The sequence below is a fragment of the Dipodomys spectabilis genome, unplaced genomic scaffold (genome assembly GCF_019054845.1).
Source record: "Dipodomys spectabilis isolate Male_0828 unplaced genomic scaffold, ASM1905484v1 ptg000265l, whole genome shotgun sequence".
Taxonomy (NCBI): domain Eukaryota; kingdom Metazoa; phylum Chordata; class Mammalia; order Rodentia; family Heteromyidae; genus Dipodomys; species Dipodomys spectabilis.
Genome location: NW_024870942.1, coordinates 732,194 through 756,043, shown reverse-complemented (window position 1 = coordinate 756,043; position 23,850 = coordinate 732,194). Strand labels below are relative to the sequence as shown.

Sequence of the window (23,850 nt, the reverse complement as noted above, 5' to 3'; positions counted from 1 at the left end):
AGAAGTGGTAGACTGTAAAGGTCCATGGTCATATGTCCTAACCCAGGGAAATTCTTTGGCCACCAGCCAAACTTAACCCACCTGGGACTCAGGTATATGCATCAAGTCAAGAAGCTGGGAGCCCAATATGAAGTGTGGTAAACTACTGTGCTGAATTGATCATTTGACCTCTGAAAAGTAAACCATTTCTCCTAAGAACATGTCTCCTATTGCCACAGAGAAACCAAGAAGAATGAAATAAATAGGCTGAGACCATCTGTCCTTTAATAAAGACTATAAGCCTGTCAGAGAATAAGGAGATTTGCTTCATTTTCAACTGGTACTTCTTAGTACTGCTGGCTGCAGTACTCTGCTGACTTTATAGTTGCTGGCCACAGAGAGAACATCTAGGCTTTCCTTCCCCAGGAAAGCCTATGTGATTAGAACCTTAGGAGGGGAGATAAGAAAGGGAAAGAATTCTAAAGTACACACTGGAGCTTCATATGGGTCAAGGATAGTCTGAGACAATTAGCAATATCAGAAAACCAACTTTCTTAGCCACAACACCAGAACATGCATTTTAAAGTTGATAATTTATATAAAAGCAAAGATCTCACAGAGAAAGATATATACTATGTAATCCTAAACACAATTAAGTGAAAGGAGAATTTTGTAAAGCTGTATCATGATCTTGAACATGAAAATGCGCTAATGAAGCATATAGAGAATAGGACATATATAGGGTGGCACCTTGCTCTCATTTCTATCTACTTCCTCTGTATTGGAGAAGCTCATAGCTCTCATTATCTTCACATCTCCACGAGGAATGATGAAATGCTAACTGAAGAAAGGTATAACTTCTGTATGTGCTAATTACTGATCCTATTTTAAGGGACAGGATTTCTTATCCCATCATGTAAGTCAATTCACAATTTGGAATTATATATAATATATACTATGCATCTAATATATATATATATATATATATATATATAAAATTTCTTAAACGTGTCAGAGTAAGTGATACTATTTCCTGGTTTTGTATATCATGATAATATTAATGTAAAATCTGATACTATGAATTTTTGTAGCAAAGATTTATTTTCTTATTAACTTTGTTACTGTGCTTTAAAAGACTAAATGTTCATTGGTTATATTACATTTTATCATAAATTAGTGTGACTTAAAGTGGAATGCCAATGAGTTTTTCCCTGCATTTCTGTATTATCATAGATTCATTGAAGTTAAAGATTTTATGTGGAAATTATTGAAGTAAGTGAAGGTAAAACAAGGTTACAATTGATTGACTTTGATTATATATATATGTATATATATATATATATGTATGTGTATATATTATATATATGAGAACTACATTGCAGTAGGCTCTGTTAGCTAACAACTGTAATTATAGCTACTCAAAATCTGAGATCTAAGGATCTGGGTCAGAATCCAGTCCAGGCAGGAAAGTTCATGAGATTCCTGCTTATTTTTAAGTTAAATTTATTATTATGTAATTGTACAAAGAAGTTTCAATTCTGTAAGTAAAGTTATGAGCATCTTGATCAATGTCACCCCTTCTATTGTTTTCCCTCATTATTCCCCCTTTCCTCTCTACCCTCTTGTTAAATAATTCATTTTTACATAATGCAATTAGCTATAATGACTATGTTTGCCCTCTTTCCCTCCATTTATCCTACCTTGCAAAATGTGTCTCCAATTCCTGATATTTACTATGATAAACAGTCAATTAATTGTTCAGAGGACTGAACACTTTTGGATTCCTCCTCTGAGTACACCATTATTTAGTTAATTTCTGTGTATATGTATACAGCCCTGTATATATTATCATGCATGGTTGTACTTTATACCTTGCTTCCACATGAGAGTCTTATCTCTAGTTAATCAGCCAAGCACCAGAGTTGAAAGTGTGCCTCAAAGGGCAGAATGCCAGTCTTGAGAGAAAAAACTTAGCAAGTATGTCAAGCTCTAAGTTCAAGCCTCAGTAGGGGAAAAAAAATCCCTTTCTTTAAAGCATTCAATTATTCTAGTGCCCTGCCAAATTACTTTTGGTACATGTAGCTAAGATTAGAAGCCTTACTACTTTGTATCACTTGAACATATTTCCCAGTCACATGTTGGGATATTGCACATGTGGTAGATGTGATATAAAACTGTATTAGACATAAAAATACATGCAGTAGACCTGTGCATCTCTTTCATATTTATCATACTTTAGTGTTGAAAAAGCAAGAGGAAGGACACTTTTAAGGACAATGTTCATGTTTACAGCCTTATTTCAGTGACAGTTGTATGGGTATTATGTGAATAGTCCTCAAGATTCAGACATTAAACGTAAGTTTTTGGTATATTCAAGAATTAAAAAAATTAAATTAGAATGTAAAGATAAAACTGAAAAATAATACAATCAGATCAGTAACATAAAAATTAAATGTTTTACAATTCCCTTAAAGAAAATTTTCAATCAAACCCTCCCTGCTATTGACCTTAATTCCCATGGCATCCAGAACATAGTAGAATTGCTCTGTCCTGACGCTTATCCTCTAGCTCAGGCGTTGTATGTTCTTGTAGGTTTGGGTGTAGTTGCAGGTGTGTGGAAGCATAATCACCCAACTAGGAGTCTCTGATGTGCATATAAGTACATGGACTGGCTCTACTGAGATGCACTGTGAATCTTCCTTCATCTTTATCACCATTGGTGTATGTGGACACCAGAATCTCATGGCCCTTCCTAGCCTACTGTCTGTACCACCTAAAGTTCTGAGAACCACTGTCTGTACGAGTGTGGCCAAGTGAGGTGGTAGCTCCCTCTGGAACCCTCAGAGACTTAGAACTCTGCTCTACCTCCTTCTATTGATTACTCACCCCATGCAGAAAGACAGAGGTCACACAGTGGTTTGATAGTGGATGCTCCCCAAATCTAAATTAGCTTTACATGGGGGTAAGAACATTCATGTTTTTCCTCACAGGTCTGAGATAGACAACAACTCCAAAAACATTAAACTTCATGTTCTCAGCTCATGAGAAGTCACAGGATCACTAGTATGACACAAAAGACTTATATCATTCATTCCGAGGACCCAGCTTGTAAATGGAAAGGGAAAGGAGTCTCATTCAGATGTAGTTATTATACTTTAGGAAACACAGTAGAAATCTGCTCTACCAATTAGAAAAAAGAAGTTTTTTCTTTTTTTAAAAAAAAATCCTAGTTTCACCAACAAGCTTTTTTCCTTTTCTCTCACCTTTAGAAGTATGGAGGTTTCTTCTCTGAGACAATACTACCCTCTTATGATCACCCACTCATGTTCAAAGAAATAATCAATTTGCACTATTCTTGTGTTCCATTTTAAAAGTAAAAATCCATCTTCAGCTTAAATTAAAATGTATGAGACTTTTCTCCCAATCAGAAGGTTGTTTCTGTTTGCATCAATTTATATATCAGAAGTTAGATCTTTTCTAAGTAAGAGCATTGATTTACAAAAGCCTCATTTCTGCACTAACATTCATTCCTAATACTTCTATTGTAGAAATCTGGTGTGAATCTTGGGGTCAAGGAGCACTTTATATTGCAGAGCTCTTCTCTGTGTCACCTCAGGAAGTTCCATGTCATTCCTCATGTCCATTTACTAAAGAAATTTCCTATAATTAAGAATCTAATCAAAACAAAATGGCTTAAAATTTAGGTTAACCAACATGATTTCTACTCATAGTCTAAACAACATTTGTTTTTATTTCATATTCAATTTACAAAATAATGGATTTGTTCTCTTCTTCTATTCTTACTGGTTTAGAGGTAAATACAATAACAAAAGATAGTGTTTGGATGTCATTTCCTTAGCTTCATGTACATATTTGTCAAAATAAAGTCTATTGAAAATAAAAATGGGTTTGTTGTGACATTTTCATGAATTCATACAATGTATTTAATTCATTATCATTGCACCAGCTCTTACCTCCCTCCCTGCCTTTTCCTTACTAGTAGCTCCATTTCTACTCTTTCATTTTTCTTTTATCTAGAATCCACATATGAGGGAAAATATGTAACACTTGTCTTTTTTAGTCTGGGTTATCTCATTTAACACAATTTTCTTCAGGTTCCTCAAGTTCTGAAAATGTCATGATTTTATCTTGTCTATAAAAGTGCTATATTTTCTTTATTCATTTGTTTATTGCTGAGCACCAAGGTCGATTGCACAGCTTAGTCAGTATGAATTGGGTAACAATAAACAGTGTGTTCAGGTTCATCTATTGTCTGCTTACTTTCATTCCTTTGGGCATATACCCAGGAGAAGAACAGCTTGATCATATGATATATCTATGTTCAGTTGTGTGAGGAATATTCACAGTGATTTCCATAGAAGTTGTATTACTTTATATTTCCACCAACAGTGCATAAGGGTTCCATTTCCCCTCAAATTCTCACCAGTATTTGTTGTTTTATGCTTTCTTTCATAGCTATTCTTAGTAGCATGTGATGGACTCTTATGTATTTTTGCTTTAAAGAATATGTTTTTACAAAACTGGGACTAATCTTGGAATTGTTCATTCAGTTTTCTACCAATGACACACCTTTTGGGAAGGGGACTTATTTAGGTTGATGCAGTAGGACTAGAGCTGACTCCAATGTCTAGTCTTTCAATATAACTACAAAACAAGATTTCCTCACTTTAACCCCAAGACCAGGCCTGGATCAGAATTGTGGGTCGGGAACACTGAGCTGCATACCACAGAAGTAGGAAACTGATTCTGCAAAACGGGAGGCCGGGGTATTGAAATAACTGAAGCCTTTTTTATTTCTTAGCAGTATTTTAATATTTTTTGATTTTGTGTTTCTTCTGGTTACTAGAAATTAACTTCAAAGGCAGGAGAGTCTACCCAGGATACTGCAGACATTAATGGCAGTTGAAGGCTGCTCTGTCTTAAGAAGTGCTTTTGAGAATGGCAGGCATTCTTTCCTGGGTCCTCATGAACATAGGGCTCTGCTGAACATACACACAGCTGCCCACCCCATTTAAATGGAAATCACACAGAGGAGAAGCATTAGGTTCCATTTGACATGTTCTTTTTGGGTAGTGTCTCAAAATGAGCACAATAGCCCCACCATCCAATGTGAAATTCCACAATATAGAGGAGGTTACCATAATCTGCTTGTTTTATTGACTTCTGCAAAGCCACCTTCTCACAGCACAGCTGACACAGGATAGGATGAATGAGACTCCTAAAAGCTTCCACATCTTTCTCTCCATCAGACCAGTCTTCTTCAGTTCACTACTGAACAGCTAAATATGGTGATGTCCATTTCCTGTTTCCTCTGACATTTGTGGAATTTTGGATCAGGAGGTAAGTGAAGGCACACACCTAAGACTGTGCTGAAACCACAACAATCTGAAGGGCAGATGTTCAGCTGCCAAACCTCTGCTGTCCCTCAGTTTGTGCTTAGCTCCCCCTGTGGTTTCTGCCACTGTGTCACTCACAGCACAGTAGTACACAGCCGAGTCTGACTCTAGGACTGCAGCTTTCTTCAAGTGGAAGGAGGTGTTTTCTCTGTCATATCTGGCTTCAAATCCTTTATAGCTTCCCTTCTCATTGGCTGTGATGGCTTTCAGGAGAAGCTGGAGACCATCTCCAGGATACTGGACATACCAGAAGAGATAAGTGTACCCTGTTGCTGTATAAGTGCAGTCTATGGTCATGGAAGCCCCTTCCAACACAGATATGCGGCTTTCCTTCTGGGTCACCGATATTCCACAAGTCCTTCCTGAAGGAAAAAGAGATCTGTGTCAGTCTGGGAATAAAGTTCTTAGGTAAATTTTAGGTAAGGTTTGGTTGAGAGGCGGGGGACAGAGGAAAAAAAGAAAAGAAAGATTTTGTTGAATTTGTAGTAGAAAACGTCCAAATTTTAAAATTGATTTTACTTACCAACTATTAAGAATATTACTGTCATTAACCATGGAGACATTCCTTCTAGTGTTAGGAAAATATGTTCTCTATTCTTCAGTGAAAGAAACGTTGAAAGTGATAGAGAAACAATGTATTTAAACTACTATCTCCACAGGAAATAAGCTTGTGTCAGGTAGCTGCTCCCCCTGGTGCACAGGGCCTGAACTGGGGCCACTGTTGATGGTCTCCCAAAGTCAGATGTCCTCCTCCCTGACCTAAGCTATCAGTCATAAACCAGTCTTCAAGTATTCTCTGTTAATTTATAGGAAAAAAATGATGACTTCTAAAGTGTTTTATTTATTTCTTAGAGAAGAGCAACCCAGTGTGTGTAGCTGAAAAGACACCAATTGCCTTGGACACTTTAACCCAGGCCTTTCTTGCCTCATGTTTCTATTGTGGGCCACCCTAACCATTGTAATGTCATGGCAGTGTTTTGTGCTGAAGTTACAGGAAGTGATAAGAGGCTATATTAGTACTGATTCTGTGTTTATAGCACTGTTTTTCCAAAACACAGAAAATGACTGAGATCCTAGGTGCCCAATGCATATTTGTTAATTGAAACTAAAAATGAATACGTGGACTTTGGTTGAGGTATCACCAACAGTTCTTGAAATATGACATTTGCTGTTTTAGAATAATTTCAAATTCAATTTTTTAATTTAATTTTTTTTGTTAAGGTGATGAGCAGAGTTGTTACAGCTACATACATAAAGTAATGAGTACATTTCTTGTCGAACATTGTTACTCTTTTTCTTGTTTTTCTTCTACTTTCCCTTCTCCCACTCCCTACCCCACAAGTTGTGAAATTCATTTCCAAGGTATTGTCTTGTATTGCTGTTGCATTGGTTTGCCTTTTTGTGTCACCATTTTGTTGTTCCCCCTTCCTTTCCCCAATTCAGATAAACATATATGCAATACACAGTGTGACATAATGAAATACAGTGACAACAGGGGATATACCAGAGGGAAAAAATGAAAGAAAAAAGAAATAACTTCTCATAGTGCATTAAAACAATAGCAATAAAGAAAAACCTCTTGTTTCACTATCTTGGAGTTCATTTAACTTAGCATCATCTTATATGGTCATGTGTACACAATTGAGCTATTATGATTCTCTTCTAGGACTATCCTAGACATATACTAATTTTCAAATGATGGAAAGTCCCAATTCTGGAAATAAGGCCACCAACTCAGAGCAAAGAGTCCTTATTGGTTGCTCAGCAACTATACCCCAGTATTTGGGATGTAAGGTGCAGTGGCAGGCCCTTTTTCCCAGCAGAATTTTAAAGGGAAAACCCACATGCAGGTGGTGTTTGTCAAAGCAAGCAAGCAGATTTACAGAAGCAAAGCATAGTCTTGAACTGCAGAACCAGAAGCAAATCATAGCTTTGAGTTGAGGTAGTATAGTTTAAATCTCAAGACATTAGAAACTCATTCTCATGGTTAGGGGTGCACTGAAATTTTCTTTACAGAAATGTTTTTTTAAATCATAAGTGCTGGCTGATAAAGCAACTCAGTACAGCTGGTGATAAACCTCAAGTTGTTAGTGGTCTTCAGTAATATTTGTGATAAACTGCAAATTTGCCAATCTGGGAAACTTGAGTGAGGGAGCGATGTTCTTTTGCTTTTTATTGAATATAGAAAAGCCTTAGGCTGACTACTGGCCATATGACCTGGAGTTTCTCTCTACAGAGGGGTTCTGCCTTTAATATTTGGTCCTATTTCTGATAAGTAATAATTGTGTTTGGTCATTGATTTTACAATGAGGGAAACTGTGCAGTCTATGTTTCTTAGGGTCTGGCTTACTTCACTTAATATGATTTTTGTAAGTCTTTCCATTTCCATAAGAATGATACTTGTGTGTAAATAAGTGACCACAAAAGTGCTAAGGAATACTTTATTACATTAGTTAACAATTTAAATGTATTTGCATTATAATTTTATTGTCCATATAAAACCTACAGATGTAATAACTACATAATTTAAACATTAGTTCCTATTTTTTCATTTTCTGAATCTTTATTGTAAATTTAGTATTTGTTTCCTTCCAAAATTATTAAGACTGTTAATTAAACTGTATATAATATGTCAAAATTAAAAGGTTAGTTAGCAGAGCTCGCAAGTAATCTTTCCAAATAAGAATGAGTGTTCTAATTGTCTCTAAAAGCTTTAAAGTATAAATAGAAATATTCACATGGGAGTTGGGATTAAAATGTGCAAGTTCAAGCTCCTTTTGTTTGTCTAGTTTTCTTTTACCTGATCCCGTAGTTATGCACTGTGAATGTCAAAGAAGTAAAAAATATCTGAATTGTTTTATCTAGAAAAGTTTCTGAATACCAGAATGAGATCGAGACATAGAGTCAATCAAACTAGAATGTTTTATTTCTCCATGTGAGGACTACTCTCCATCATTTGGAGGACAAAAGAGTGGCCCTGAAATCTAATAGCTCAGGGGATATGAAGGCATAAAACACAGAGGCCACTCAGGTGGTCAGTGGTAATTTTGCTGTCAGGAAGAAAGCAAATTACAAAAGCAGAACTTGCAGTCTAGCAGTTAGTGATCATAAATGGTGATTACAATTCCAATAATCAATCAAGACAAAGTTATCATCCTTGATCTTCCCTTTGTTCTTCTAAAGGGAGATCCCACCTTTCAAGTTTGGCCTTATTCTTATTTATCAATAAAAGTTAACTGTAAAGGGTCAAGTTCCATGTTTTAGTATATTTGCTGAGCAAGCGTAATCATAAAAGCAGACATTAGGATATTGGTGGTTAACCTTTCAGACTGTTGACTTATTTTTACTTGCTCTGCAATTCTGGACAAATGTCAAGCCACAGATTTTTCCTTTTTCTGAAGTTTGCACTTACTAGTTTTAGGTCTTGGAACTTAATTATCCCAGTTAATTTTCCTTCATCCTTAATCTAATTAATATCATATGTGCTTAATGTAACCTGGTCCTAACACTAATTATGCCAAAATTTAAATACCAAAATATAATGACATGGGAGCAAGAAAATCCACAGAGACACAGTTAAAGAAGACAGAAGAGTTTTATTAGACAGTCTGCAACTGCCCTGTCCTAGGCGCAGCTGCACCTCCAAGGGGGTTAGTCCCCACCTTGCTTTTTCCTCCTTCCTCCTTCCTATAAGCCTCCCCGCCCTCCACAGGCTTCTCTACTAGCCTGGGTCTCCTTGGGCCTCTCTGCCAGCCTGGTTCTCTGCTGACTCCTCGGCTCTGGGCAGGCCTCTCAGCTCTTGGCAGGTCTCTTGGGTTTCCACAGGCATTTCGGCTCTCCGTTGGCCTCTTGGCTCTCCACTGGCTTCTCGGTGCTGCACAGGACTCTCTGCCCATCTGGGTCTTCTCGGGCCTCTCTGCTCTTCACAGGCCTCTCCATTTACACAGGCCTCTCTACCGGCCTTTCTGCTTTCCACAGACCTCTATGCAGGCCTCTCAGCTCTGTGCAGGCCTATCCGCTGGCCCAGGTCTCCTCAGACCTCTCCACTGGTCTGGGCTCTCCTGCTTAGGCCTCTCCACAGGCCCGGGATCCTCAAGTTTGTCTGCTTTCCACAGGCTGCTCTGCTCTCCATAGGCCTCTCCACTATCCTCAGGCCTCTCGGCTCTATGTAGGCCTCTCTGCTGTACTCGGGCCTCTCAGCCAGCCCATGATTTCCGCGGGTCTCTCCACCAGCCCCAGCTTTCCTCAGGCTTGAGAGCACAAGCTCTGCTCCACTCTGTCTCTTGCAGCCTCTTGCAGGGTGTCTCTAAATATTAAAAAAATAAAACTATAAAAAATTGTTAAAAGTAAGTAAATAGCAAGTGAATAAAGAAAGAAAAGTAAGTAAATAAACAAAATAATTTAAAATTATAGGGATTTTTGTTTATTTGATTATTTTTTTGGTTAAAATGTATGCTAGCAAAAAGTGACTTAGCTACTCCTGAATATATCCATCGTTGAAAAGTGAAAGTCTGTAACCCAGACTGGAAAAATTTAAGCAATTGAATCCATATGGGATGGTTTGACATCAGTTACTTCTTACTCCACAATTTCACTGGCAAGACCAGGTGACCAGTTGTGGGAACCAGGCAGTGCCAGTTCTGTATGCTTTTCACAGGATGGCAGCCAAGCCTGTTTCCTGATGTTCAGTTTCCAAAGACTTAGAGAAAGAAGCTTATGATTCTAGAAGAAGATTGTAAATAGATTTAAGATTTAAGTAAGAAACTTATGCCTGGATAGCTTTGGGTTTATATATCCCTCTTCCTTTCCTCTACCTTCCAAATCAAATTGTCCCAACATGACACAGAACTACAGAACAGAGAAAATGTGGAAAATCAGTCCTAGATTTTTCTGGGAGAATATAGAGCAGGTAGGGATGATGCTGAGTTATAAAAGTCAGTACAGCACACTGGATTTTACAGAATCAAGCATCTGCAGACAGATGCTTGAAAAGTCCATGTGATTTACACAGTATCACTGAACATTGCACTTATTTTAACCTGATTAAGGGGGTAAAGTTAAAGCCATGCATCTTTCTCCACAATTTAAAATAGTCTGTGAGTTTTCCTTTAGATTTTTTATCTTCTGTTTCCCAATGCGGTGCTTACAATGAAAGTTCAGTCATCAACCAACTGCTATAATTCTTATTTTAGGACTTGAAAACACGAGGTTGGCACTGGAAGCAGGATTGTAGGAAATGAAGATTCTGGATTAAAGAGTAATGATAGAGTTCAGCAGGCTATGTAAAATGCTCTTTATGTTATCATCAAATGCTCCTATAAGAGAAGTAAAGGACAAGGGCAGAGAAAGCAGATTGCACTCTGTCTCATCATGGTGTCTTCCTGAGACCACATGTTTTGGGGTAGGATTGGTAGGTTTCAGACAAATTTGTAGTATAGAAATTGGACTTTTTTATATTGTACAATAATGCTACTAAATGAAACAAGTTTTCCTTTCATGTTGAGTTTTATTACACTGTAGGAACTTGACAATTTTTGAATAAATTAATATACATACAAATATTTTTTGCCCTGGTTCAGGGTCTTGAATTCAGGGATTGAGGGCTATTGCTGAGCTTTTTTTGCTCAAGACTAGTGTTCTACTGCCTGAGCCATAACTCCACTTCCACCTTTTGATAGTTAATTGCAGATAAGAGTCTCACAGACATTATTGCTTTGGCTGGCTTTTAACTGTGATACTCGATCTCAGCCTCCTGTGTAGCATGAACCATCAGTGCCTGGCATAAATACGATTAAAAAAATTAAGCTTTATTTTCTGCTAAAGCTCAAATTAATTTCTCTCTCTCTCCTTCCTTCCTTCCTTCCTTCCTTTCTTCCTTCCTCCCTCCGTCTCTCCCTCCCTTCCTTCCTTCCTTCCTTCTTCCTTTTTCCCTTCATCTCTCCGTGTCTCCCTCCTTCCCTTTCTCTCTCTCTCTCTCTTTCTCTTCTTTCTTTCTTTCTTTCTTTCTTTCTTTCTTTCTTTCTTTCTTTCTTTCTTTCTTTCTTTCTTTCTTTCTTTCTTTCTTTCTTTCTATCTTTCTTTCTTTTCTTTTTCTTTCTTTCTTCCTTTTTCATTTTGCCTACCATGGAGTATGAAGTCCTGCTCTTAGCATCTTTTGTTCAAATCTAGCACTCTACCACTTGAGCTACAGCTCCACTATCAGATTTTAGTTTATGGGAAGTAAGAGTCTCACAACCATTCCTGCCCAGGCTGGCTTCAAACCATAATCCTGAGATCTCAGCCTCCTGAGAAGCTCGGATTATAGGAATGAGCTACTGTTGCTTCTGAAAACATTTTCTTACTAGTAATAAAAATACCATTTTTCTGAATTAAAATTAGTAAGATAGTTGGTATTTATTTTTATAGCCACCAAAAAGCAATAACTTTGTTGAAGATAGAAACAATACAAATTTCAAACTAAGTTGCATTTACCTCTTGGAGCAAAGACACACCCCAACACAAATGACCCTTTATTTAATATGGTTACCTTGTTAATTCTATTATAGCATTTACAGTGTTATTACTACTATTTTTCAGCGCTCTAGACTGTCTTTGGTCTCTACACATTTTCTTATGATAAGACCAAATCTTTGTTCTTAACCTCTGCATGTGTTCCATCAACCTCTTTCTCTCCACCCTCATACAATTGGAGGCTGTGTGTTTTCTTGAATGTTTGAGACAACATCACCTTGAACTTTCAATTTCTCATGAGCTGCTCACTGTTCTTCTGAGATAAGTCCTAAATCTTGGCTTTCTGGAAACTACATAGATATCAGAAAGTGGCCTCTTGTAGACATCTGGTTTTGTGATGACAAAGAGGGCATTCTTGGATTTTCAGAAGGTGACTCCCATAGCTCTAGTAACTCCCGTAACTTGTCAAAGACCCAGATTGAACATAGCCTTTAGTTTCTTCTTTTTACTCCAACTCTGTTTTGCTTTGTGGGCTGCATATTGAAATGCATAAAGCAAATGTAAAACTATTACAGTGTAAAGGGGATTATTTTAGGAAAAGGGGACACCTTACACACCCATAAAAAGTGTATTTTCATCTGGAGAAATCCACATGTCCTGTGAGAACCGTAGCTTACCAATGATTTATGAATACAAATTCTTCAATACAAGTAACCCTTCTCAGAGAAACTGAGCTCTTTGATGGTAGAGGTAGTATGGTGTCAGAATGTAGCCTGACATGACATTTTGTACTTCTCATTGTTGCAACAGGTCCACCTGAATCCTTAAATGACATGTTTGTCCCCGTCTCCTCCACATGTTATACTGACATCAAATATAGTGAAAGCGGGGGTTACACTGTGGGGGAGGGACATACAAAGCAACAAAGAAATAATATTATAAATGCGTTAGAAACACATGCATGAAAGAAACAAAAACATTAAAATACATATTTGAGGGTTCGTTTTCCTAACATCACATTCTCTGACTTTTTCCGCTTGACTCATACCTATACTAGATATTGCAAATAAGGGAAACCATGGGACCTATGTTTCTTTGGGCCTGGCTTACTTCACTTAATATAATTTTTTCCAAGCCTTTCCATTTCCTAACAAATGGGGCAATGTCATTCTTTCTGATGGAGGCATAGAATTCCATTGTGTATATATACCACATCTTCTTGATCCATTCATCTACTGAGGGGCATCTGGGTTGGTTCCATATCTTAGCTATGGTAAATAATGCTGCAATAAACATAGTTGTGCTGGTAACTTTAGTGTGGCCTTGTTTGTGATCAATGTCGGTGGGGGCGGAGGGGGGGTATGATTGGGTGGGGGGGAGGGGGGAAGCTGGGAAGGGAGGTGAAGGGTAAACAAAGGAGGAGGCTGCAATGCTTGGTAAGAAATGTATGCATTTTCCTGCCCATGTAAGTGTAACCCCTCTGTACAGTATGTTCTCAAATAAAATAAAATAAAATTAAAAAAAAAAAAGAATGTAGCCTGAGCATGGGTCAGTTCACATAGTATGCCTATTTATTGTTTGTTTTCAAATAATAGGACTTGGCATATACTAGGCAAACAATCTACATCTCAACCTAAACCCTTAGCCATTTTGTTTTGGTATGTTGGTTAAGAGACAGACTTTTACTAATTTTTTTGCAAGCTTAGCTTGAATTGGTGATCATTCTGTATCCACCTCTTGATAGCCCAGGACTAACATGATGGTGCTAAAATAAGAAATGTAGTAAAATATTGAAAATCCGTCTTTATTTAAAACCATGGGTGTTACACATCATTTATTCAGTATGTTCTAGGTGGAGTTAGATCAACTCAAAACCAACAATGCATGCAATTTTTGCTCTTTTTTGGGCTGTATTTCTGACCTTTCTTAGCCAAGTCTTCCAGATTAATTGGAAGGCAAAATGGCACATTGCCTTTATAGCTACTCTTGGTTTTCAGTCCTCCATCCAGAACTATATATTTAACTTCAAATATTCAAGGATACAATTTTTAATGATTCTAGATTTTAATAATTTTAGATTTGACCTATGAATCTGGAGACATATTTTCTTATTGTGATAGTTTTTTCTCAACTGCAGCACCTATACTACAGTCTTGGCACCTTCTGTCTGAGAAAGTGGTATTCTTTTTCCTTGTACCCTACAGCAGGTGGATGTCAGGCAACCCCTGAGTTTTGTTGTGCACCTCTCTACAAAATTCCTCTCACTGTGTATTGTTCAATGCACAGAAATATGCAGTGGAATCCTTCAGCCGTGAAGCTGAGGTGACAAGCTTGGACGATGTTTGCCTTCTATAATATCAGTGAATAGTAACCTGCTCTTGTGTTTTGTTGGCTGTAAGAGTACTAGAGAACAAGGAAAGTACTATTCTCTTTGCTGGGCTTCTAGTAGCAGAAGACTATAATTACCCACTCTCATATCATAGGTACAGTACAAGACCAAAGTCACTTTTTCTTGCTTGACATTGCTTGTTGGACCCGAGTTACCTTCTGGGTAAAAATGAACAGTGAGGGAAAAAATACAATCAGAAAGTGTAGTGGAGCTCAGTACTGGAAGCTCATGCCTGTAAATCTAGTTACTCAGAGGCTGAGACCTGAGGACTGTGGTTGTAAGCCAGCACAGACAAGCAAAAATCTAGTACAGATGTGATCCAAGTTATAGTGTTCCAACCTTGAATGGAATAACTAATGGAAAATGAGAGGCCTTGAGTTAAAACTTGAGTACTGGCATGTACGCATAATCATGCACACACACATAAACACATGCACTTGTAAAAAGGAAAAAAAAAGAAAAGGGAATAAAAGAAATCAAGTTTAGGAGTAAATGATATGGATCAAAGAAATTGCACTTTTGCCTCCTGTTACCCCTTTTTCCCCCAAGGTCCCCATAATACATTTCCTCTTCCTAGTGCTCAGGGCATGCAGAAGGGCCATTTGCAATGCCCCACCCCTATCAGCCACGTAAAATCCATGACCACCTTCAGCATCTGGTGAACCACATGTGTGTTCTTCCTCTAATGTGAAATGTGTTCTATCTCTACTTTTTGGGCTCTGAGATCTGAGCTACCCTCAATGTGTTGCTGCTACAGGAAAACAGGAAACAGAGACTTCCTAGTGGAAGTGCTGCCTGAACATTTCAACCAATCCAAGTGTTTTTAGACTTAAATCACTCTTCCAATTTTTTTTTCATTTTTAAGAAGTTGTACAAAGAATATTCAATTCAACATTACATTTTATTAGTAAAATTCATCTTGATCAATGTCACTTCTTTTATAATTCTCCTTCCTTTCTCCTAACACCACCATTCTCTCAAGTTACATAGTTCTATTTTCATATATGTACATTGGATTTAGGAGTACGTTTACCTACCTTTTTTCTCTTCATTTGTCTGCTCTACTTCCATTTGACCTCGCCCCCCCGCATACCACTGACAACACAAGTCCCAGCTTCCTGGTATTCTTGTTGTTAACCTGTAAGTTAATTATTCAATTATTCTAGTGTTATACCTTTGGAATTCTACCCTGTATAGACAATACTTTAGTGAATATGTGTATATGCCACTGCATATGTCTACAGACATAGTTGTAATTGAGATCTAACTTCCACATATGAGAGGAAATAAGTGTCCTTTGTCCTTCTGAATGTGATTTACTTCATTTAAAATGATTTTTCCGTTTCCATGTCCCTGCACATTAGGTAAAAAGTAACCCACTCTTAATCTTGGAGCCATTAAATGTGAATAAAGCTCAGGTCTATCTTGTTTGTCTAACATATTAGTTTTTCTTTACTGTAATTTAGAAACTAATATTAGGAACTCCGAGAAAATAAGATAATTATGGCTGCTGGTTTGGATTTTTTTTGACTGAGCTCTAATCTATTTATTATAATTTTCTCAATGTAGAAATAAAAGCCAAAGTGATGCTAACAGTGTATGCAAAATTACAGCTTCCTATGAAAAACAGATTCTATTCCACTGAATTATTGTCACTCATATGCAGATATAATTAAGTTAAATGTTCTGATATGAGAAGATTATCTTGGATTAATAGAGCCTTAGTGAAATCTTGTGGTTAGAAAGAGAGACTTGATAACAACAGAAAAAGAGATACTGGTGTTAACAAGCAGGCAGAGCTGGGAGTGATGCAGCTATAGACTGAGAAATGGCAGCAGTCCTAATGGCAAGAATCTAAAGCTTAAATGTATTTTTGATCTGAGGTCCAGACTCTGTAGTTCATCAGACTCTGGATTCTGCCTCTGCACACTTGGGGTATAGAGTGTTGTATTTTTTCTTATATCATGTCCAGTCTCACCATAATAAGATCCAGAGTTAAGCCAATGAAAATTCTATCACCTCCTTTTGTAACCAAGATCTAAAGCAATAAATTACAAGCCCTGATTACATCTCACAACTTTAATCAGTCTTGGGAGAACTAAACAAAGAGCAGACTTGCTTCTGAGGACCAGGAGCTAGTTGTGTAGTGAGTAAAATGAGAAAAACCAGGTAGGTCAAGAGAATGTGCTACATATATATATGTACACACGCATACACAATGCAATTCTATGCCACCATCAGAAGGAATGACATCACCCAATTTGTTAGGAAATGGAAAGACTTGGAAAAAATTATATTAAGTGAAGTAAGCCAGGCCCAAAGAAACATAGTATCCCTTATCTGCAATGGTATCCCTTATCTGCAATAACTAGCGTATGTCTAGGACAAGTAGGAAAGGTCAGAAGCTATGTACATATGACTATATAAGATGATGTTAAGTGAAATGAACCCCAAGATAGTGACACAAGAAGTTTTATCTTTCTTGCTGTTGTTTCTAATGTACTTATAATGTACTATGTGAATTTTCGTTTCTTTGTATGTTCTTCCCCCATGGTATAACTCCTGTTTTCACTGTATTTGATTCAGGTGACTTGAATTTTGTTTTTTTTTCTAATTTGGGGAGGGGAAGGGAAATAAAATGCTGAAATAAGGATACAGGATGATCCATGTTAACAGTGAGATGTACAAGACACTATGTTGAAAATGAACTTTACAACTTTGGGGAGGGAGGGAGAAGTTGGGGAGGTGTAGAGGGAAGGAACAGTAAGGGGAAAACAAAGGAGGAGGTAACAGTGCTCGAAAGGAAATGGACCTTGCTCATGTAACTATAACCCCTCTGTACAATATCTTTACAATAAAAAATATAAAAAACAGGTGAAGGTTTGGCTAGATATTTCTTCTTTGAAAACTACTATATGTGAATGACATTGATTACAAGAGTAAGTCACTTAACCAATAACTAACATACATAATTCAGCCAGAAAGAATCAACCAAATGTTCAATTATATTCATCCTTAAACAATTGTGGGAGCTCTTGAACCAAGCCTACATCTAACCAGAGGAGAAATAATTAGAGAATTAATTATTTATACAGCTTATTTATTTTCAATGATCTGTCAACAGCATTAGAAGATACACATTTTTAAGAAAATTTAGGATAATAAGTCAAAAGTTGAGGATAGGGCTGGGAAGGTGGCTCAAGGGTAGAGCGCTTGCCTTGCATGCATGAGGCCCTGGGTTCAATTCCTCTGCAACACATAATCAGGGAAAAAAAGCCAGAAGTGGCGCTGTGGCTCAAGTGGTAGAGTGCTAGTCTTGAGCTGAAGAGCTGAGGGACAGCGCCCAGGCCGAGTTTAGGCCCCATGACCGGACCCCCGCCCTCCCCAAAAAAGTTGAAGATAAAGCAGGAAATTGGTAGCAAGCTATCTGTAAATTAACTACTAGTCCAACTTCCTTTTGTTATCCACTAGTATGATACATGTTATGTAGGTACTAAACACATGCATAAAACTTTTCATATATACCAGAAATATAAGATGGTTTTCAAGGAATAAATTTAATTATCTTTGAATAAGATCAACTGAGATAGATGAATGGAAAGAAATGGTCTTTTAAAAATAAATTTTAGTATGAATTATTTGAGGCTTACAATGACGTTATTGGATAAATATGGATAGTAAATTGATTATTACATGTTTATCATTTCAGTCAGTTACTTTTTTGAGATTTAATATTAGATGTATTATAAAATACTTACTAGAGCAAAATTATAACAATATAATTTTCCTAGCTGTAAACCTTGTATTGTACATTAGATCTTTAAATTTGTTGATGTTGCATACCAACTTCGTTGTATCACTTGATCAAATGGTTCAAACAGATAATCTGGATACAGACTTCTCAGTTTTATATTTTGATGCTTTATTTATGTAACATATTTAGCATATAATAGATTATCCAATAAAGTAACCTGAAACTTTCAACAGACTCAAACTCCATGCACAAGAGAAAGGTGATATTGATATTAAAGTTTTTGTATGAAGTTTGAATAGTTATTGTAAACTCACAGAAAATGTCTGGATTCCAAGATACCATCACTCTGGTTGCCAGTGGATCATGCATGTAATACTCAGATGGCTGAGATTTGAGGATCAGGGTTCAAAGCCAGTCTGTGTAGGAAAATCCATGAGACATTGATCGGCATTTAGCTACCAAAAGAGCTGAAAATAGAACTCTTATTCATATGGTTAGCCTTCTGTACAAAAGCTCAGGGACAGTGCTCTGGCTCTAAGCTCAAGATCCAGAATTGGCATGCAAGCACACACACACACACACACACACACACACACACACACACACACACACACACAATCATACCCAGAACTGATGTCTTATATCTGTAATCCTAGCTACTTAGGAGGCAGAGATATGATTATCATGATTTGAATGTAGCCTGGGCAGGAATGTCTGTGAGACCACTTATCTCCAGTTAACCACTAGAAAATTTGAAGTGAAGCTGCATCTCAAAATGGTAGAGCACTAGCCTTGAGCACAAAGCTCAAGCCCCACAACTGACCAAAAATAAGAACCATTATTTATTACTTTTCTAAGAAGTCATTAAGTGCAGCTTTAAGATTGCTGAAGCTAAGAACACACTTGGATTTGGCATAACTTGAGAAGAAGAGGAAGGAAGCCCTGTGTCCCATCCCCAAAAATAGCCCTATGCATTTTTTACCTCGTAGTATGTATGCTACTAATAAATAAAATAGGAAAATAATCTCTTCAGTAACAATCACTCTATTTTTGTTTTCACCTGTCAGGGTCTCCTTAGACCTAAATGTTTGTGTTTAGCTGCTACTTGTAAACAATTGTCAAATGTTATGCAAGAAGGTCTGTGGCAAAGTATGGGCTGGAGCTCCAGTCTTGGTGGCAAGTTTGAAGACAGGCTGCAGGTGCCTGGGGAGCAATGTGTTCTTGCTGCACAGAAGTAGACAGCCGAGTCCCCAGGCTGGGCATCTTTGATGTGCAGGAAGAAGTGTTTGTCCTTCTTTTTCAAAAACACAAGGAATTTTTCATTTTCAATTTTGTCCCTATTTGAACGAATGCTTATAATGAGCTGAAGACCCTGTCCTGGCTCTTGCTTGTACCAAAGAAAGTAGTCTGAACCACTGTCTGAATAAGTACAGTTGATGACACAGCTGTCTCCCTCCTGCATGCTCAGGATAGATGGACTCTGCTCCAGCTTCTCTCCTTGACTCACCCCTATGTGGAGAAAAAAAAAAAAAAACAGAAAGGAGACAGTTGTCAGGTCAGTACTCTTCAGGACTGCCTTTTTCTACAGTAAGTACAGACAGCCTAGATAAAGTGATCTCCTGGATGTCTAAACATCAAGTATTAATGTACTCTGGTTTCCCAAATCAACTTACAGTTCAGCTGCAGCCACAAGAGCAAGCATATACCATGAATCAATCTCTTCATATTTCTTCCCAATTACAATCACTTGAAGACTTATAATCTATAGTAAGGACAGCCTCTTCTGTCATCAAATTGTTTCCTTTTCTCTCTTTCAATTAGAGTGGTTTCTTGAATTGTCTACACAGCCAATAAGAAGACTTTGTTTTTACCCTTAACCTACTCCTTTAGAATCCACTGAAATAACCCCCTGCCTATTTCAGCTGAAATTTACTGCCACCTTGTGGTCACATCGTTTACTAGTATCGGTAGTTCACTTTTGAGGACTTATAGGCACTCAAATATATTTTTTTCTTTCATGCTATTATTTCTAACGTATTTTTTATTATTTCTTTTTTATTATGAGAATACCGTACAGAGTAGTTACAATTACATGGGCAAGATAACGAGTACATTTCTTACCAAGCATTGTTGCCTCCTCTTTGTTTCCCCTTCCCATCCCTTCCCATATTCAACCCACCTCCCCCCACCTGATCCCTCTCCCCCACCAAAGTTGTAAAGTTCGTTTTTTGACATAACGACTTGTATATGTCATTGTTGCAATGGGTCCACCCGTATCCCTATTTAAAGGATTTGTTTTTGCCCTTCCCTTCCACAAATTATACCGACATCAAATACAGTGAGAGCAGGGGTTATACCGTGGGGGAGGGACATACAAAGCATCATAGAAATCATCTTATAAATATGTTAGAAAAAATTGTATGAAAAAACATTTAAATACTTATCTTGGGGTTCATTCCCCTAACATCAACTTATCTGACCTTTTCTGCTTGACTTAGACATATACTAGTTGTTGCAAAGAAGGGAAACTGTATTTATAATGTACCATGTGATTTTTTTGAGAATATAAAATTTATTGTGTGCATTATTCTGAAAACTGTTAAGGTAGAATTGTAGAATTCATAGCTTTGATTTCATTTTTGGTAGTCTATAGGGAACTCTTGCAAGGTGCTATAGTTGCAGGAATTGGTTACCTTTTAAGATTGTTATTTTCCTTTTATTTAATTGTGAAAATACCACACAGAGAGGTTACAATTACATGGGCAAGGTAATGAGTACATTTCTTATCAATCATTGTTGCCTCTTCCTTTATTTCCCCTTCCCATCCCTGACCTCACCTTTCCTCCACCCCCCATCCAAAGTTGTAAAGCTCATTTTTTGAAATAACGTCTGGTAAAGCTCATTTTTGCAATGGGTTCACCTGTATCCCTAGTTAAACAATTTGTTTTTTCCCTTCCCCTCCCCAAATTATTTCAACATCAAATACAGTGAAAACAGGGGTTATACTGTGGGGGAGGGACATACAAAGCAACAAAGAAATTTTTGAGTCTTTATCTTGGGGTTCTTTTAGCCTAACATCAACTTAATCTGACCATTTCTGCTTGCTCAGACATATACTAGTTACTGAAAATAAGGGAAACCCTCGGACCTATGTTTCTTTGGGCCTGGCTTACTTCACTTAACAAATGGGGCAATGTCATTCTTTCTGATGGAGGCATAGAATTACATTGTGTATTTATACCACATTTTCTTGATCCATTCATCTACTGAGGGACATTTGAGTTGGTTCCATATCTTAGCTATAGTAAATAATGCTAAAATAAACATAGTTGTGCTGGTAGCTTTCGTATGGTCCTGTTTGTGATCATTCTGGTAAATATCCAAAAGTGGGATTGCTGAGTCATAGGAGAGCTCTAAGTGGAGTCTTTTGAGAACCTCCATACTATCTTCCAAAGTGGGTGAAAAAGTTTACGCTCCCACCAACAATGCAGTAGGGTTCCCTTCTGTCCACATCCCCGCCAGCATCTGTTGTTATTAGAGTTCATGCCCAGCCATTTTAACTGGGGTGAGGTAGTATCTCAATGTTGTTTTGATTTGCATTTTTTATGGCTAGGGAGTTTGAGCATTTCTTTCTCTCTTTTTTGCAGGTAGAAAACTTGTTTATTAACAGAGAGCAGCCCTGGAGCAATTTCTGCATGTGTCTATAGTTCATCCTTCTTTCCTTTTCAGAGAAGTTTCTATGTAAGTCGTTAGCCCACTTATTTATTGAGAAGTTGTTCTTTGAGGATTTGTTGTTGGGGGATTTAATTTTTTGAGTTCCAGGTATATTTTAGATATAAGAACCTTGTCCATTGTTGGCCAGTGAATATCTTCTCCCAATTTGTGGTTTTTTTTTTTTTTTTTTTTGATCTTGCTAGCTATGTCTTTTGCTATGCAGAAGCTCTGCAATTTCATGCAATCCAACATTTCTTTGATTTGTTGTGTTTCTGGGTCTCTATTAAGAAAATTTCGGCCTGTGCCAAGGAGACCTAGGGTTTCTCCTATTACATCCTGTAATGTTTTTAGAGTATCTGCTTTGACTCTGAGGTCTTTGATTCATTTGGAATTGATTCTGGTGCAGGGTGATATATAAGGATCTAGCTTTGGTTGTCTACAAGTTATTAACCAATTTTGCCTGAATCATTTACAGAAGAGGCTGTCTTTCTTCCATTCTATTTTTTTTTAGCTCCATTATCAATGATTAGATAGCTATAGGTCTGTGGATTCATTTCTGGGTTTTCAATTCTATTCCATTGGTCCTCAGTTATGTTCTTGTGGCAGTACCAAGCTGTTTTGATTACTATGGCTTTTTAGTAGAGTTTGAAATTTGGTATTGATATTCCTCCACCACTGTTCTTTCTGTGAAGAAGAGTTTTTTCTATTCGCGGTCTTTTATTGTTCCATATGAATTTTTGGATAGCCTCTTCTATTTCCTTGAAGAATGAGGTTGTAATATTGATAGGTATCACATTGAATTTATAGATAGCCTTGGGAAGTATTGCCATTTTCACTAAGTTGATCCTTCCAATCCAGGAGCATCAGAGGTTTTTTCCACTTTCTAAGTTCTGTTTTGATTTCCTTTTTCAGGTTTTAAAATATTTATCATAGAAGTCCTTCACTTCTTTGGTTAATTCCTAGGTATTTTTTTGTGAAGATATTACACAGTGCTTTGCTTTCCTGATTTCAACCATGCTTTTCTCATTGTTGGCATACAGAAAAGCCGTTGATTTTGGAGGGTTAATTTTATAGCCTGCTACTTTGCCAAAGTTTTGAATCAGCTTGAGTAATTTTGGAGTGGAGTCTGTGGGATTCTTTAAATACAAGATCATGTCATCTGCAAAGAGGGAGAGTTTTACTTCATCTTTCCCTATTTGGATCCCCTTTATGTTTTCATTTTGTCTTATTGCTGTAGCTAGGCATTCTAATACTAGATTGAAGAGAAGTGGAGAGAATGGACATCCTTGTCTCGTTCCTGAGTTAAGAGGAAATGACTTTAGTTTTTCACCATTAAGTATAATGCTGGCTGTAGGTTTGTTATATACTGCCTTTATAGTATTGAGGAATGTTCCATGAATTCCTAATTTTTCCAGAACCTTCATCATAAAGGGGTGTTGGATTTCGTCAAATGCTTTTTCTGCATCTATTGAGATAACAACATGGTTCTTAATCTTGCTTTTGTTGATGTGATGAATAATATTAATTGATTTGCATATATTGAACCAGCTTTGCATCTCTGAAATGAGTGTTGTTTGTTCGTGGTGCATCATTTTTTGGATGAACTTTTGAAGTCGATTGGCCAAAATTCTGTTGAGAATTTTGCATCAATGTTCATCAAAGAAATGAGTCTATAGTTCTCTTTCTTTGATGAGTCTCTGCTTGGTTTTGGGATGCGTGTTATGATGGCTTCATAGAATGAATTTAGTAGTGAAGTTTCTCTTTCAATTTCATTGAAAATTTGAGTAGTATTGGTGTGAGCTCTGCTTTGAAGGCCTTGTAGAATTCCACTGTAAATCCATCTGGTCCGGCGCTTTTCTTAGATGAGAAGTCTCATTGCTGTTTCTATTTCAGTGCTTGTTATGGGCCTGTTAAGATGGTTTAACTCATCTTTGTTTAGTTGACATTTGCTAGGAAAAGGTCCATTTCTGCCAGTTCTCATACTTATTAGCATAATGGTTTGAGAATTATTCCCTGATAATATTGTGAATCTTGTTTGTTTCTGTGGTGATGTTTCCATTCTCATCTCTGAATTTATTTATTTAGGTCTGTTCTCTTCTTTGTCTGATAAGATTTGCTAAGGGTCTGTCAAATTGGTTATTTTTTTC

At 37.2% G+C, this 23,850-nt stretch overlaps 1 protein-coding gene and 1 gene segment (V, D, J or C); both read right to left on the bottom strand.

Moving 5' to 3' along the window:
• Window positions 1-5,333: 5,333 nt before the first annotated feature.
• LOC122125452 lies at window positions 5,334-9,292 on the bottom strand. Its single transcript, XM_042700030.1, has 3 exons — window positions 9,059-9,292; window positions 5,920-5,992; window positions 5,334-5,758 (listed from the first exon to the last, which is right to left on the bottom strand). The coding sequence occupies exons 1-3, from the start codon at window positions 9,290-9,292 to the stop codon at window positions 5,334-5,336; spliced, it is 732 nt and encodes a 243-aa protein (XP_042555964.1).
• Window positions 9,293-18,283: 8,991 nt separating this feature from the next.
• LOC122125385 lies at window positions 18,284-19,791 on the bottom strand. The segment is given in 3 exon segments: window positions 18,284-18,405; window positions 19,050-19,498; window positions 19,663-19,791. Coding segments are annotated over 2 exon segments (498 nt in total).
• Window positions 19,792-23,850: the final 4,059 nt, after the last annotated feature.

Excerpts from the sequence above, each read along its gene's own strand:
- LOC122125452 (XM_042700030.1), bottom strand. The coding sequence starts at position 9,292 with ATGGGCAGAGAGTCCTGTGCAGCACCGAGAAGCCAGTGGAGAGCCAAG. Across the intron at positions 5,993-9,058 it reads AGGAAGGAGGAAAAAGCAAG|AATAGAGAACATATTTTCCT; the intron begins GTGGGGACTAAC and ends CTTTCACTGAAG. Across the intron at positions 5,759-5,919 it reads AGTAATATTCTTAATAGTTG|GAAGGACTTGTGGAATATCG; the intron begins GTAAGTAAAATC and ends TTTTTCCTTCAG.